Source organism: Anser cygnoides, chromosome 21 (genome assembly GCF_040182565.1).
Source record: "Anser cygnoides isolate HZ-2024a breed goose chromosome 21, Taihu_goose_T2T_genome, whole genome shotgun sequence".
NCBI lineage: Eukaryota > Metazoa > Chordata > Aves > Anseriformes > Anatidae > Anser > Anser cygnoides.
Genome location: NC_089893.1, coordinates 2,121,065 through 2,137,099, shown reverse-complemented (window position 1 = coordinate 2,137,099; position 16,035 = coordinate 2,121,065). Strand labels below are relative to the sequence as shown.

The 16,035-nt window shown below is 53.0% G+C and overlaps 4 protein-coding genes across 7 annotated transcripts in view; 3 read left to right on the top strand and 1 right to left on the bottom strand.

The window, feature by feature from the left end:
• KMT2A (lysine methyltransferase 2A) overlaps positions 1-5,813 on the top strand; it is a 50,667-nt gene extending 44,854 nt beyond the window's left edge. For all 3 annotated transcript variants that reach the window (XM_066981368.1, XM_066981369.1, XM_066981367.1), the window contains exon 36: positions 780-5,813. In XM_066981368.1, coding sequence (XP_066837469.1) covers positions 780-1,055 — 276 coding nt within the window. In that variant the 3' untranslated portion in view covers positions 1,056-5,813. The remainder of the gene's footprint in view (positions 1-779) is intronic.
• A 137-nt stretch (positions 5,814-5,950) lies between these two features.
• On the top strand, positions 5,951-7,767 carry TTC36 (tetratricopeptide repeat domain 36). The gene is made up of 3 exons (XM_066981373.1): positions 5,951-6,668; positions 6,995-7,183; positions 7,291-7,767. The coding sequence occupies exons 1-3, from the start codon at positions 6,563-6,565 to the stop codon at positions 7,557-7,559; spliced, it is 564 nt and encodes a 187-aa protein (XP_066837474.1). The 5' UTR covers positions 5,951-6,562; the 3' UTR covers positions 7,560-7,767.
• A 116-nt stretch (positions 7,768-7,883) lies between these two features.
• Positions 7,884-11,191, top strand: TMEM25 (transmembrane protein 25). The gene is made up of 7 exons (XM_066981371.1): positions 7,884-8,319; positions 8,408-8,695; positions 8,960-9,250; positions 9,323-9,454; positions 9,567-9,597; positions 9,729-9,982; positions 10,073-11,191. The coding sequence occupies exons 1-7, from the start codon at positions 8,241-8,243 to the stop codon at positions 10,144-10,146; spliced, it is 1,149 nt and encodes a 382-aa protein (XP_066837472.1). The 5' UTR covers positions 7,884-8,240; the 3' UTR covers positions 10,147-11,191.
• A 394-nt stretch (positions 11,192-11,585) lies between these two features.
• Positions 11,586-15,954, bottom strand: IFT46 (intraflagellar transport 46). Of its 2 annotated transcripts, none has more exons than XM_066981372.1 (10): positions 15,635-15,954; positions 15,443-15,552; positions 15,209-15,283; positions 15,005-15,098; positions 14,428-14,556; positions 13,858-13,976; positions 13,203-13,269; positions 12,860-12,920; positions 12,455-12,540; positions 11,586-12,005 (listed from the first exon to the last, which is right to left on the bottom strand). In XM_066981372.1, exons 1-10 carry the CDS (start codon positions 15,872-15,874, stop codon positions 11,910-11,912), a joined length of 1,077 nt encoding a protein of 358 aa, XP_066837473.1. In that variant the 5' UTR covers positions 15,875-15,954; the 3' UTR covers positions 11,586-11,909. The 2 variants fall into 2 exon arrangements, with proteins under 2 accessions (XP_066837473.1, XP_047919362.2); XM_048063405.2 differs by having other exon boundaries at positions 13,858-13,979; positions 15,635-15,951.
• Positions 15,955-16,035: the final 81 nt, after the last annotated feature.

Below are 16,035 nucleotides of genomic sequence, written 5' to 3'. Positions count from 1 at the left end.
TAAGATCTGCTATGTGCCAAAGGAAGAAGTGGTGTAGGTGAGATCAGAGCTTGAGGGTTCATAGCACAGATCAGTATAAACTGGAGCTCTCAAGCAAAATTAGAAGGCTGATCAGTCATCTCTAAATTAAACCCTCCTTGTTATATAACAACCTCCCTGCTATAAATTGCAGTTGTTTCATGAAGCCTTTTTTGTCATTCTTGACAGAAGCATTTTGTCTAAATAAAGCCAGAACAAGCATAGCCATGGAGTAGAGGAGTTGCTTAATATTTTGACTTTCCAAATGCTTTGAGTAAAGTATTTATATTAGTGACCTAAAACTGTTTTCAGTGCAAAGCGGTGATGTACATAAGATGAAAGAAATTATTGCGAAATGTGACTGGTGAGATTACTGTGTACAGAGAGGAGTTTGGGAGAACCAGGAAGTGGCTGGGAAAGTAGGACAAGTGTAGGCCATGTGAAAGTTGCTTTTGAACATCATGATTTGGGTTTACAGACTTCTTAGGACGTTCTCCGTACTTTCTGGAGCTCTAGATCATTTCTTATTTTCTCCTCTGGACTGGGAAAAATATCAGTGGGATCTTCGTGTTGCAGATCCAAAGGGTGAAGAGATGAAATAATTCAAGCATGAGCTTACGAAGACAAGTGAATAGAGGTTGCAGATATTCTTAATGACTTGACTTTCGGTTGCCACGTCGCTGTAATAATCTAAGCTGTCTGTTAGAGTAGCTATCTCTTCACTTCACTTGCCTAACTGTCTTTCTGTCCTCTGTGTGTAGGGGATTGGTTGCTACATGTTCCGCATTGATGACTCTGAAGTGGTGGATGCCACCATGCATGGGAATGCAGCCCGCTTCATCAATCACTCTTGTGAGCCCAACTGCTACTCCCGGGTCATCAACATTGATGGCCAAAAACACATTGTCATCTTCGCCATGCGCAAAATCTACCGGGGGGAAGAACTTACATATGACTACAAGTTCCCCATTGAAGACGCCAGCAACAAACTGCCCTGTAACTGCGGTGCCAAGAAGTGCAGGAAGTTTTTAAACTAGAACTTCCATGACCTGCAAGTGAGCCCTAAAGGGCCTGGGGCGAACCAAAGCTTCTAGTGAATCCCTACCCTGCCATTTGCAAGGGAGAGGGAAGGACGGAGGCAGGAATGAAGATCAGCTGGGCTCAGGGACCTAACTGGCGGCTGTGTTTCTCTGTCAGAGTCCACATCTTCATGTCTCGCATGCGCACACTTACCCTTATGAAAGACACAGGCGACTGGAGAAGATCCTCAGTGTGATTATGTTTTTGCTATTGTCTTTCCTGCCCCAACCCTCAGAATTTGTTTGTCAGAATGGGGCTAATGAGTGGGAGAGGGGAGGGTAGACAGACCCAGGTATAGGGGAGTCATCATGGATCCCGTCCTTCTGTTGTCTCTTGGCTCAAAGTGGTGAATGTGGAGTTCTTGTTTTCATTCGACTGTTGTGTCATAAGTTTTGGAAGCACAGTATGTGACTGCTCTTTTCTCCTAGAGAGAGAAACTGTGTCCCACCAGCCAGCTACTCTGAGAACTTTGTACGTGTCTGTGATTCCTTGTGCTATGCATCTCCAAAACACTATTTGTGAGTTGGTTGGCATACTGTGTGGCATAGGTGGCCTGGTGCGCCGTGGGTCTGGCTTATCTGTTTTAATCTAGGAAGACTGAATGGGGGAGAGCATCATATAGCAGCCGAAAGTAAATTGAGAAGGATTTGGATAGTGTTTCACTCTGAAATTCCTGCCCGAGTGCAGGGGAATTCCTGGCATTCTTTAGCAGAGAAAGGGCTTGTGCCAACTAGTCACAGAGCTGTAAATCTTTGTGAGCAAATGCTTTCTTTCAGCAGCACCCTCCCTCTGCCGTATAGGAGGGAAGCAGTGTTTTCCCATGTTCCTGTCGTCAGAGGCTGTCTTTCTCCTTTGACCTAGGGTCTGAAAGGCTCCTCTGGCTACAGTGGTGTGCCTGCTACTGTGGGGCTGGCCCAAGGGACAAACGTCTTCAGGGGAGAGGAGCAGTGGTGGAAGCGCATTCTGCTGTTGGCCGCTTGTGGCTGTAGAGCAAGAACTAGGAGGGACTTCTGAGGACGCTTCCCCGGGAGCTGCTCTGCTCAGCCTCCTGGAACAGTGTCCTAGGGTGTGATGTAGAGACAAACAAGTGACTTCTCTAGGCACATGCCTGTCGCGACCCATCTTCAGTACGTAGTTTCGTAATCTTCTATGAAAGGCACAGGAAGAGGCACCAAAATGGAGTGTAAATTCTCTGAAAATGCAAGGCCAAACACTAACCAGCCCCATGTACTCCATGCAGCACTTAGAAATGCATAGGAAATAAATAAATTAGCAATTGGCACAGTTGAAATTGTGGTAGCTGAAGAATCAAGCTTATTTTAAGTGAATCAAAAGACACTATTGTCCTGGTTAAAGTAATGTAAATCCTCCTCCCTTTTGGGTCTGCTCCACGCCTCAAAAAAAAAAAAAAAAAAAAAGGAAAGAAAAGAAAAAGCCCCAAGCCTAACAAATTAAGACATTGGATTTTACTCTGTTCTGTTTACAGTTTAGTATTTAAGGTTTTATAAATGTAAATATATTTTGTATATTTTTCTATGAGAAGCACTTCATAGGTAAAAGCACTTATGACGAGGCTTTTTAAACAGTGGTATTATCCTAATTTAAAAGAATCTGTTTTTAATATTGTTTTTATTTTCATAGGACGGTTATAGGAAATATCTGGCTGGACACAGTCTGATCCTTTCTCCAGAGAGAGGGGTACACTTTATTTTTATTTTTTAATCTTGTTCTGCCTTTTTGACTTCAGTAACTGTTTCTAGGAGGTTTGGCTGGACCTTAAACTTTTATTTTCTTGTCAAGATAGGGGCAGGAGGAAGAATTGCCCAGCTTAGGAGGAGTTTGACTCATGGGAACTGTATCTGAACATGGAGGCATGATTCTGCCTTGCCACACACCAGTATCCTGTGTGTATTTAAGGAAAGAGAGAGAGAGAACTGACCCTTAATAACTTCACCTCTTTTGCTTGGCATTTAGAATTAGCATTTCTGTGGGAAGTGTCATTTCCCACCCTGCTGTGTCCACTCAGATCAGCTGTCCCTAAAGGAGGGGGTTTGGATGAATGTGGGGCTGGGGCAGTGAGGGGCATTCTCCAACCCAGGTCAGCTGCACGGGCACCTCGCTGCGCCCAGGGGACAGGTCCTGCTCCGGTCACTTGACCGCCGGTCTTGTCCCTGTCCTAGAGGTCAGTCTGCCGCTCATCGCTGCTTTGTCCGGAGCAGCACCCCTGGAGAAAGACTGTACCTTTCTTCTCTAGGTAAATTCACAACTCTGGACGCAAAAACATGGTCCTGTGGAAATCTGTTGAAGCAATAGGGCCCTGGCCCTCCTCGGCTCACTGCCGTCTGGGATGGTCTGGGACACGCATCCACACATGCGCTCCTGATCCCACAGTGTCTCACTTGAAACGAGCAATTGTTCCTTGGAGCAGTTAAACCGTGAAGCACCCTTGCTTTTGTAAACTGTCCCTGTGGGTAGGTTAGTAGCTGTTTTGGGGGCTGCCAAATTGAAAGGCAACCCCAAAACTGCACGAGCAGTTTGTAGGAAATGGACCGAGCTGACCGAACTCCCCAGCACTCGCAGGCTTGCACTCCATTATCTGTGCTCTCCAGGCCCCGAGACCTCTTCCTCTGACCTGGGAATGAAATACAGCACTCACAGGGTCAGGAACTGCTGGTTTCCTTTCTTTATTGCACTGCGTGATTATTATTTGGTAATAACTGTTTAAAGAAGAGTCAAATTGAAGCTGCATTTGTTACTGAAATGATTTGATGCACTGACAGTTTGGGAACGCACATACCTTGAGAAGGCCAAAAAGCACGTCTGGGAGCAGATCTCAGCCCTGCCTCCGCAGACACAGCTGCTCTTTGTCCTTTTTCTTTCTTGGTTTTGACAGCATTGCTGGGGGACAGCTCTCACCGTGGTTAAACCCGAGAATTGTGTGCGGCTCAACCACGTTTCTCTTGCCCGCGCCGCTCCCTCTTAAAGAGGGGGCACGTCGTCCCCCGCCGGCAGCTCCCTTCTCGTCTGCCAAGCGTCAGTGCAGTGCGGGGCCGGGAGGGCAGGTGCTGAGCAGGAGGGAGTCCCGGCTGGGAAATGCTGCCCAAAGCCACCCCTGTAGGGAAAGCCCGCTGGGCCAGGTGGCTAGGAAACCTGAGGGAAAGCCGCGGGAGTGCCCCCGGAGCCAAGCACCAGGAATCTCCTCCTGCAAGGACTGGTCGAGCAGACGGGCCCGGTGGGGACCTCGCTCGCTGTTCGCTTTGCTGCTATACCTGTGGCGGCTGCCTCGGCAGGTGCCGCTGTGGCCAGTGAAACTGTCTGTACCCAGAGAAGCTGAGCTGTGCTGCCAGGGGCTGGGCCAGGGCGCCCACGCTCCTGTCCCACTCACAGCCAGAGCGATCCAGCACAGGCGTTTGACTCTCTCTTTTGGGCAAATGGAAGTAAGGCAGGGAGAAGCCTTGGCAGCTAGTGCGTACGTGTTCTGTCACCTGTGAGATGCCTGCGTGCCCTTCAACCCTGTTCTGCCTGGGCTAACGGTGAGCACAGCACAGCTTCCCAGTATATGAATGTATATTTTATAAGGACTGACACAGATCACGATATCTGAAAATACTAAAAAATGGAACCTTAGGGCGTTTATTTTTATTTGTACAAACCGATTTTTTTTAAAGGAAAAGCGGGTCATTGCAAAGGGCTGGGTATCTTTTTGTTTATTGTTTTTCTTTCATTTCAAAGCAATACCAGGTTCTTCAGTGAGATGGTCTTTGTGCAGAATCATGCCATTCAAACCCATACTACTGGTCCACATCCAACACTTGCAAGTTTTTTTTATAACTATAAATACAATATATATAGGAACTAATATAGTAATGCACCGTGTAATGAAGCCTAGTTCAGTATCGGTCCATGGCTTTTAATTCTCTTAACACTATAGATAAGGATTGTGTTACAGTTGCTAACGGAGGCGGGAAGAAATCAGGCTGCACGTTTCCAGGCGGACGGCAGCCTCGTTGGTGCCAGGCAGCAAGCGCGCCTGGCTCTGAGAGCTGGAAAATGAGAGGGAGCCTGGGAACGGGCAGCTCGAGGGCTTCCCTGACCTTTATTGTTACCAGTCAGTACTTGTACAACTTGGTTTTTTCCTTTTTTCCTCTCTTTTTGGTTATGAATGTTGGGGTACCACCTGCATATAGGGAAAAATGTGCTCTGTGCTTTCCTGGTATCTTTTTAACAAGGTACAGTAGCTTTGTCTATCAACCAAGAACTATACTTGTGGTGTTTCTTTTATTGAACTTAACAGTCTCTTTAGTAAATACAGGTAGGTGAATAATTGTTTCAAAAAAGAAAAAAAAAAACTGCAAAGGCAAGGTTATGTTCTAGAAATACACTTCTTGACAACTTATCATGTATAACAAATCTTTTTTTTTCTTGTGTTCTTCCAAGCTTCTGTTGTTTTTTTTTTTAAAAAAAAAAGAGGAAACGTGTCTAAAGTACATCAGTGTTAACTCCCTGTCACAGGGAAGAAGGAAATACTTTAATAGTTTAAAAAAAATGCTGAAAGCTCTGCAAAAGACTGAATGTAAAAATAAAAAGTGTACATAGTTGTAAAAACAAAACAAAAAACAAAAAACAAAGGAGTTTTTAAACATGTTTATTTTCTATGCACTTTTTTTTATTTAAGTGATAGTTTAATTAATAAACATGTCAAGTTTATTGCTGCAGAGGGTTGCTCTTGGTTTATTCCTGAGTCGGGAAGCTGGTTTTCCTGTTTAAATCATCGTATTTCTCATCCCACACGCACTTCGGCGCTCTGCCTGCGCGTTGCTGCACGAAGGTGCTTTGCGCTCTGCAGGAAGAGCCGCGCTGCCCCGGCTGCTTGACCAGTGCCCTTGGCCCACACCGCGGCCAGGGTCAGGAGCGGGTGCAAAATGCCGCCTGTGGCGGCGCTGAGGAGGATGGGGACGGGAGAGTGAGTGCCTCTGTGGGGCTGCAGCAGCGCTGGCAGCAGCGCCGAGCGTGGCCGGTGCTCCGGGGGCAGTGCCATGTGGCTCAGGGCTGGAGCTGCAACCCGCTGGGCCTGGCAGCGCCGCTGGTGGACGGGACGGCACCGGGTGCCCGCGGGAAGCCCAAGGGCACGCAGCAAGGGCTCAAGTTGGTGAGCGTTGGTGGCTTCTGGCTGCAGAGCCACTCTGCTTCCCTTTTGCTCCCACGCCACGGTGGTTTTTTGGTGGAGACATGCTTGGCTCTGTCTGGTGTGCTGTGGTTGCTGTGCATGGGTCACCTTGGGCAGTTGTGGGTCCTCCAGCTGGGCCTGTGGGAATTGGCTGGGTCGGGGGGTGGAGGAGCCCAGTGGCTGGGCTGGGATAGGATGGGGATGGGTGAGCGGTGCCAGTGGGGTGATCATTAACCTGCCAGCAGCTGTCCTCCAGACCTGCTGGGGCTTTGCTGCGGGCACTGCGCGCACAGCACCATGGCCACCGCAAATGACAGAGCCATCCTGCAGACCATTTTCAACCCCAGCACTCCATTTGGGGACATCCCTGGACTGGATGAGGAGGAGGACATCCAGGAGGAAGGTGAGGCAGATGCAGCTTCAGGTTCCTGCTGGTTGCTTCCCATAGGCAGGGGAGGAGGCTGTGCTGCTGGGAGCAGCCCCTCTCCCTCCTCCTGGGCCACCACCCAGGGGTGGCTCAGGGTCCGGTCTGCCTCCCTGGGGCCAGACTCAGGGGCCTGGGACGGGTACCTGGGGATGGAGCGGAGGTCCTGGGGCTGGTGCCGGGACTGTACCAAGCAGGGCGCAGGTATGCAGGGACCCAGAGCCAGGTGCCCACAACTGGTGCTGGCGCCTGCCCGCTGGGCACGTCTGTGGAGCACAGGGCGAGGGATGCTGCCTTTGACACAGAGGAGACCTTTGCGCCCGAGCTGCTGGAGCAGGTCCGGGACCTGGAGTTGCAGGGGGTTTCTGCTGCTGAATCTGGAGATGTGAGCACCGCCCTGGAACGGTTCAACGAGGCCATCCGCCTGCTCCCTGGGCGCGCCTCGGGATACAACAACCGGGCCCAGGCCCTGCGCCTCAAGGGGGACGTGGCAGGTAAGGATTACGGGGCCAGGCGGCAGCCCTGCAGTGGGGCAAAGCACCGGGGTCCTGGCCACTTCCCCAGACTACCCCAGATCCCCGCCACCTTTTGCCCTGTCCAGGTGCTCTGCGGGACTTGGACACCGCCATCCACCTGGGCAGGGGCTGTGGCCGTGCCGCCTGCCAGAGCTTCGTGCAGCGGGGGCTGATCCACCGGCTGCAGGCCCGCGATGAGGACGCCCGGCGCGACTTCGAGCGTGCAGCACGCCTGGGCAGCGCATTCGCACGGCAGCAGCTGGTGCTGCTGAACCCCTACTCAGCACTCTGCAACCAGATGCTCTGTGAGATGCTGGGGCGGCTGCGCAACCCCAACAGTGCCAGCAGCAACTGAGGCTGCAGCCGCCGGAGCCCTCCTCCCATTCATCCCGGCCAGTAGCCAGGGACAGGGCTGCCTTTGAGGCCTCAGGAGGTTTGAAGCCCGGTGGAGGCAGCAGCACACAGCCCGTATGATCCAGGGCCACCCTGAGGAAAGCTTTCTGCCCCTTGGTTTTGTCTCAACTCTGTTCCGCCCCAAATAAAACCTCCCTGTCTGCCCAGCAGGGCTCTGGCTGCGGCGTTGTCGGTGGTTGCGGCGTAACATCCAGCCCCGCTGCCCTGGGCAGCTCAGCGTGAGGCTGGGCCTAGGGGGCTGAGCCCCTCTCAAAGCGAGGAGTTGGGGGCGCGGGGGTGCCTGTCCCCTGCTCCTCCGGGTGCTCCCCTGCGCGCTGCAGCTGTGGCACAGCAGCTGTGACCCTGCAGCTGTAGCGGCTGCACGGGGCTGGCCCTGCTCAGAGGCGCAGCTGCACAGCTGAGGCAGGGATGCTCAGGGTCGGGACCGCGCCTGCGTGCCCAGGCCCCACTCGGCGCCGCGCTGCAGGACGGGCAGGGCGCAGCGGCAGAGCTCCAGGTAGGTGCGGCCTGGTTGCATCCTCCGGCCGCACTGCACGCCCGGCTGACAGGGGCCCGGCGCAGGGATGTGCCCATGTCGCTGCTCCACCTGCCTCTCCCCTAGCGCTGAGCCTGGCCGGCTGCGATGGGGAGCCTCAGGGGCTGCCCGGGGGCTGCTCTCGCCCCGCTGCTGCTGCTCGGCTTCCCGGCGCTCTGCCTGGCAGGTGAGGCCCTGGCGGGGTCTGGCACGGCCCTGGGTGGGGGGACACCCCCCCCCCCCCGCAGCTCTGATGTGCTCTGGCGCTCCGGCAGGGCTGAGGGAGCCGGGCCCCACCATTGATGGGCGGCCGCTGGCCTCGTGCACGCTGCGGGAGAAGGAGAGGCGAGCCTTCATCTGCCGGGCCCCGCAGGCAGCCCCTGGCTCCGTGCTCACCTGGTACCTCGATGGCCGGAGACAGGAGGCAAACTGCTCAGCAGCGGGCACAGCCAGCAGCACTCTCACCATCACTGCCCGGCGCACGGATCGCGAGCTCAACTGCTCCGTGACTGACCCAGCCTCCAGTGACACCGCCAATGCATCCGTCCTCCTCGATGTGCAGTGTAAGGCCTGCGGCACCGGCCCTGCTGGCACCCCTGGCTGGAGGCACAGGGAGTGTGCACAGGGCTGCTGCCTGGCTGGAGCCAGAGCAGGGCATGGATCTGTCACAGCAGTAGCAGGGGAGCATCTCGTTAGTGCTGTGCAACAGCAGCTGAGTGCTCCTAGCGCCTTCTGAGCAGCAAATCCTGTTGCTGACTGTGCTGCCTCCCTGCCTCAGCTGTCCCCTGTACCTCCCTCCTGTCTCACTGCCTGTGTTTGCTGCCCAGATAAGCCAGAGATCCTGCGTGCAGATGCCCGCTACGAGGAGGTCGATGACGCTGGGCTCCTCCTGGTGCTCTTTGTGCTGGTGCAAGCCAATCCGCCTGCTAGCATCACCTGGGTGGACCAGGATGGGCGCGTAGTGGCCAATGCATCCGAATTCCTTCTCCTGGACACCAAGCACTACCCCGGACTGGCCAACCACTCTCTCCACGTGCACCTTGGCAGAGCAGCCACCAATCTCTCAGTCAGTGCTGCCAACAACCTGGGCGTCACCACTACCTCCCTCCTGCCTCCAGGTAGGTGCTACAGGGGTAGGTGCCAAAGCCCAGGGCACCCAGGGTACTGAGGGAGCTACGCTACTCACGCAGGTTTGCTGGATGCCCATGTGGAGCTGCCCCTCCTGGGCGTTGCTGTGGGCTCAGCCCTCGCCCTGAGTGCCCTGCTTGGCTTGGGCTCCCTTGCTGCCTGCCTGGCGTGCCGCCGAGCCAAGCCAGCACCAGGTAAGAGCCAAGCGGGAGGGAGCCCTGGGGCAGGCACGTGGGCCTGCAGCTCAGCCCCCGCTGGGTCCAGGGCCCCGGACATGGCCGCTCCCTGACACCCTCCCTCCCACAGGACTCCCTGGATCTGCATCAGTTCCTCCCAGGTAAGCCGTGGTTTCCCTGCCTCCCCTTGGAGCAAGAAGTGCCTTATTTAACAGCATCCCCCGCGCTGGGTGGGAGCGGGTGTTGTGTGGGAATCGTGCCACAGCCTGCTCAGCCAGCACCCTCATCACAGCAGGGCCGAGCACCTGCAGACCCCAAGCACGTGCCTGCCCCGGGAGAACAGGTCCCTGCCACCTGACCTGCGACTCGGAGAGCTCACGCAGGAGGACAGAGGTAAAGCACCGAGGCACATGGATCCCATGTGGGCTGAGAAGCTCCTGCTCTGTCCCCTTTCCTTTCCCACAGCCACCCCTGGGGATGTGGCAGCCAAGGGAGGGCAGCAGACCCTGCAGAACACCCTTGTCCTCAGTGAGGGAGTACAGACGGGTGAGCAGCCCAAGAAAGCTATGCTGCGGAGACACTGGCCTCTGCGTCTGTCCTGGAAGGTGGTGGCAATGAGCTTTTTCTGTCCTGCAGGTTTTGTCCCATTCCCAATGGCTGGGCGCATCTACAAAGTTCCCAGTATGAGCAGTGATGAGATCTGGCTGTGAGATGCATCACGGTGCCGACGGGCTGCTCTTCCCCCAGAGCCTCCCCAGGACCCCAGCAAGCACCCAGCTCCCCCTGTGATCGGTGCCTGTGCTTCAGGGGGAAAAGAGCAATACCACAATCCTTTGAAACCACCCCGTCTGCCTCGCTCGTCTTCTGGAAGTTGCCTGTCTTCTTCAGCGCTCATGGAGGACCCACCATGCAGACTAGCACTGGTGACACTGGGCTGGGGAGCAAGTGCCACGGTGGGGAACAGTCTGAGGGTGAGGGCAGTGGGCACAGAAGGGTCCCTGCAGAGCTCAGTCCCATCGAGCCTGGCATGTCAGACTTGCCTCAGACCTTTGAGGACTCCTTCAAATACCAGATCCTGATTTTTCTGGCTATTGGCAGAGACCTGACTTCCAGTGTAAAGTGTTTTGCCTACTGTTGAGGCTTCGTTGCCCAGCAAACCTCAGCCTCAACATGTTAAGTACCAGGTGCCACCTTGGGACAACAGGCGTGGGCTGGGCGCACTGTCAGCTGGTAGATGTCACCTGAGGCAGGGGACACCCCCCCTTCCTGGGGGCTGGGCCAGGGAAAGGCCCCGAAGAGCAGGACAGCCTGGAAATGCCAGCTGCACACAGGGTGTTCCTGTCCCGTGGTGCCACTGCTCTGGAAGAAACATGGTGATGAGACAGGAGAACCATGAGGGCTCCCTGTGTGTCACCAGGCCAGGAAATACTGCAGCAGGATCTGTCCTCCAGGCTCTGACCCAGGAGGAGCTGATGTGGCTCCCTGCAAAGGGAAATGCCTTTGGGAATGGCATGTTTTCACATAACTGTTATAATCAAAATGCATCAAAGCTTTTTATAGACAGATTCTGTCAGGCTGCTACTGCTGTGATTCCTCCCTGAGTAAGGCCAAGCACTGGCCTTCATTTAGCAGACTCACAGCCTGCTTGCTTTACAAACTCGTCCATCCCTGCTGGATCGGGGACAGGTGAGGGCAGCCAGCATGGCAGGGGCTGAGAGGAGTCATCCCAACAGCAATAAACTGAACTTAAGTGTCTGTGTGGTGCTGCACTGGTTATTTCTCCTCTTTTTCTTTGCTGAACTCCATTAAAACAGCCAGTGGGAGCAACGAATGTACAAACTCCTCTAAATTTTTACGTACTGACCTCATCAGCTTGTCACCCACCTGGGGTCCATGGCAAACACACCCTGTTTCACCCCCTGCCATCATCTGCACGCAGTGAGAGGTAAGCAAAGAGCACCCCTCACTCATGGGGTCCTCTGGTTTTCATCAATGCCTTCTGCACAAGCAGCAGAAAGGAAGCAGTGATGCTGCTGGCAGCAGCAAAGGGCACGGAGAATAGAAAAAGTGGCTCTATAATAAAGGGAAGAAGACACTCAACACCCCCCGAGTGCATCAGACCTTGGAACGCACGGGGTAGAGCTAAGTATTGTGTCAGAGCATGGAATTTATTCCTACATGCTGCAGTGTACACTCTGCAAGCCTCAGTTCTGCAACATCAGTGGCACATACAATTTGTCATTGGAAGAGATTTTAATGCTGTACTCCCCGGAGACAAGTCAAAATGGAGGTATTAGCATCTGCTATAAATGTGAAGACTAAAAATCTACTCTATGAATGCAGAACAGCTCTGCAGTATCTGTAAAATAAGGGAGGCTTCTGAAATGTTGTGTTGCTTCACAGGTTCCTTTGGTCAAAACTCTATGTCCAGCAGCAGCTGTTGATCCAAGAGATGAAGGTTTAATGCAAAGCTTCAAGTAAAGCTTAATACTTCCACTTCTGCTGCTTGTGAAGGTGTGTTGGATAGAGAGCTCCTAGCCTTCTTCCCTTCAGCCATAGGCTTGAAATGCTGCAGGAGAAAGAATGCATTAGTGCAAAGATGAGATTCATTAATTAGAGTGCATGTGTACCTGAAAACACGAGCCACTTTAGCACCATATGAGCTGTGTGCTCAGCAGCAAGCTAGAGCCTCACGCAAGCCCTGCTCTAACCATGCTGTCTGTGCTCAGCACAGTCACCATGACTTCAGTGGGAAAAAGCATCTGGACTTATGCTGGATTGCTAAACAATGCTGCATCCCAGGCTTGCAGAAAGTCAGAGGCTCCTTGTGCAATGCTGCAATATCAGTGCTGGGCCTTTGAGATACTAGGGAAATGAGAAGCTAAGAAAATGTTCTTTGGACTCTTTTATGATAGTCTACTAGCTCTTTACAAACCCATAACAGCAAGGCCAAATTTAAGGACACAAGCTTTGTAATGCTTCCAGCTGAGTGACCAGTGCCTGTCTGGGGCTGCTTACTTGTGAGTTCTTGAACTCCGAGTAGAGCGAGAAAAGTACATGCAGAGGCTGGATCCGACTCTTGTACACAGGGATGTCCAGAATGGCTAAAAGAAGAGCAGAAGTGCATGAGAGCAAACAGACTACACCACCCTGCACAGAATGCTACCTAGGCTCTTGGAAGAGAAGAGAGTTAACTGCTCACTCTCATCAGCTGGCTGAGCAGAGCAGACAAAACCCAACCTCATGGAATAAGAAGAAGAATGAGTTAACAGACAGACAGAACATCCTCTTTGGACCAGCCTAAGATAATGTTGTTACCTCTGTGTCTGTCAAAGTTGAATGTTTCCATTTGTTGGCAGTTCCTGTGCTAGGAATAATCAGATGCCTTTAAGTGAGGGTAAGAAAGAGATCTCCTCTGCTTACCACATATCATGTCAACATATTCAGCCAGGTCACAGTTCATCTCTGCAGTTGGGAGGCCCACCTGGAATAGAAGAGGGTGTTAGTTCTGTTCTCAAAGAGCAAGGGACTGACAGCATGTGCTAATCTTGGACCAAGCACAGAGGCTATTTGGGCAGCAGCTAGGCATTCAGGCATTAGGCTGCTCACCTGTCTTCTGTTAAGAGAGAAATGTTAAGTAAAGAACTAACCTCAGTCGAGAAGGATGAAGTCAATGTGGTCAAAGTAGAAGAGAAACCCAGGTTTCAAGTTGGATCGTTTCTAATGCCATGCCCTGAGCTAACTACCTAGCACTTGTATATCATACCTTTCCCAAGAGCTCCTCAAATTCTGGTGACCACTCCTGCATGAGGGTCTCTATGTCAGGCATGGGCCTGCAAGGGAAGGAAAAAAAAAAAAAAAAAACACAGAAAATTAAGATTACATGCAAGAAACTGAAATGGCTTCCTACTGCCAGATTGCTCTGAATGAGACAGACTCCATTTGCAGTGCCAGTTTGGACATTTTTATTTATTAAAACAAGATTAAGCTTAGAATTTGTGCTTAGCACTATGGCTGAAGGAAGATGCTGGAAACACTGCTTCCTTTAGAGTGACTGGGCTGTTCTGAACTGGAGTCTGGGCAGAAGGGGGTGCCACAGCAGCAGAGACCCAAATCAGTACTTGGTAAGAGTAAGTCTTGCCTCCTCTGACTTGTCCAGAATTTCTCCTTTTACAGAGTCACTGCTTGCAAGGAATTGAAAGTGGTGCGTGATAGCTGTTAAGCTACTTGAAGTTTCCCTACTACGTAGGGAAAGAGAAGTACAGAAAAGGAAAGTGAGTGTCCTGCAGACGTGCATGGTATGACTACCCTGAAACTCAGCAGATCTTCTCCCTCTTAGAGACATCTCGATCTGCTCATTACCCTTTGATTTTGCCACCAGCCTCCCACTGACCTGAAGGTCTGCTGATAAAATGGCTCACCGGGTATAGTGGACAGTGGCTGGAGGTTTGCAGCGGTGTAGTTCGCTGATACTTTCAATCCAGCTGTCAATGGCTTTGGGGTTCTTTTCTGCATTTTCCACACTCTTCACTTTTATCTGCTGCTAGAAACAAAAATATAAACCTGGAAGTACTTTGTGGGTTTTTTTGGTTTTTTTTGCAAACCCTGTGTTTGCCCCTGATTAACCACGTCTTCTCTTTCCTAGTTGCACTATACCAACTGATTTCTGCAGACAGAAGAGCAACTGGGAAACAAAACACTGAGTAAAACCAGGTAGTGACAACCCAAAGAAAAATATATATATGTTACAGCTCCACCTGAACGAAACAGAGATCCAAAGTCTGTACTGAAACTTGCCTTAAGCAATGCTTAGATACACTTTAGTTTAAAGCTATAGGTAATAATGGGTTATTTTTTTTTTCTGCTTTTAAAGCCAAGTTATAATTTGTGCTGCAATGCTACAGTCACAGAGAGACAAAAGTAAGATTAAAGTACAACGATTTTGCCCTAGCCAGTGAGCAGTAAACATCCCCCCTCTCTCCATGACTCACTGTGATGTTGTGCTGTTTGGAATTCTCCGTTAGCCAAAGAGAAAGCACTGTGGGATCTGACTGCTTCGTTGACGGCTCATCTAGGACCAGTAAGCCGAGGTTATCAGGCTTGCCATCTGGACGTGGGACCTACAGGTAAACAGAGAATATATTCTCTATGGGAGTCCAGAGTAGGGGATGATGGAGCTATTTTGTAAAGACCCTCCCCGTAGTTTGAAATTCAGACCCTAAAAGGAATTGGTAGGCATGCTGCTCTGACAGAACAGAAAATAGGAATTGTTAGCACAGCGGTACCTGAAATGTACAACGTGTTGGACAAAGAAGAAGGCAGCTCTCACCTTAAATTACATATATACTACATGGGAGGTCACCAAAGTGACCAACCAGTTCCCAGTGTCACTAAGTGTAATCTCCTAGGTGTCGATAACAGTATGTCCTGCAGCGCAGGGCAAGGATACCTCTCTGCTGCAAGGATGATACGGCTGAGCTCTTGGCTGCACAGCCTGACTGCCAGTCTCACACCGCTGTCACCTTCTGTTTCAGCCAGTGTGGCAGGAGGTACCTGAAAATATTGTACCTTTAGGAATGCATCAATGTCTCCAACAGCAGGAATAAAGTCTGGAATAAAAGGCTGCAGTTTGTGTTCAATCTCTATTGTTTTTGGAGTGTACCTGAAGGAAAAAAAAAAAGAGCGTTACACAGTGGGCGACGAATATTTCCTGCCACACTTATCATTGACACAAAGGAGAGGCAAGAGCTGGCTAAAATTCCTTCAGCTCACCTCCTTATGTATTCAAAGAGTTCTTTAATTTCAGGAGATACTGGCAGGTAGTCATAATCGGCTAGATTGTAGTCACTAAAGCGAGGAAGAGAAGTTTAGACAAAGATTAATTTCTCTTAGTTTTTGTACAAGCAGGCGTTGGGGGGCTCCTCTCAGCTGTGCCTTTTGCTTCTACAGCAAAACGCCGTCCGTGCGTTACCAGGGGAGCCCCCGCCGGCCGCCCGCCGCGCTCACCCGTCCGCCGGGGCTCCGCGCTCCTCCGAGTCGTCCTCCGAGTCGCTGCCGGAGGAGTCCTCCGAGTCCTCGTCGTCGTCCTCGCTGAGGGCGGGCCGGGCCGCCGCGTCCTGCCGGGCCGGAGGGACGGGGCCTTACCGGGACGGCGCCCCCCCGGGCCGCCCCCGCCCGCCCGCCCGGCCCCGCGCCTACCTCGCCGCCTCCGCCGCCGTCCTGGGCGCCGCCGGCCGAGCGGGGCAGCCCCGGCCGGCGGGAGCCCCGCGGGGGGCTCGCGCTCCCCGCCGCGCCGCCCGGCTCGTCGGCCTGCGGCAGCTCCAGGCTCTCGTCGTACGGCTGGTTCTCCAGCAGCCGGTGCCGGGCGGCGGGGCGCGGCCCGGCCCCGCTCTCCTCCGCCGCCCGCTGCCCCGACGGGGCGCCCCCCGCCGTCGCCATGGCGACCGGCTCCCGCGGGCGCCCGCCTCGCTCGCCGCCGGCCGCCTAGAGCGGCCCCGCCGCCCCGCGCCGCCCCCTGCAGGCCGCGGCGGGACCCGCAGGCGGCCGCCCGCAGCCTCCGGCGGGGCCGCGCTCCGGTCCGCCCGCCCCGCCCCGCCCCG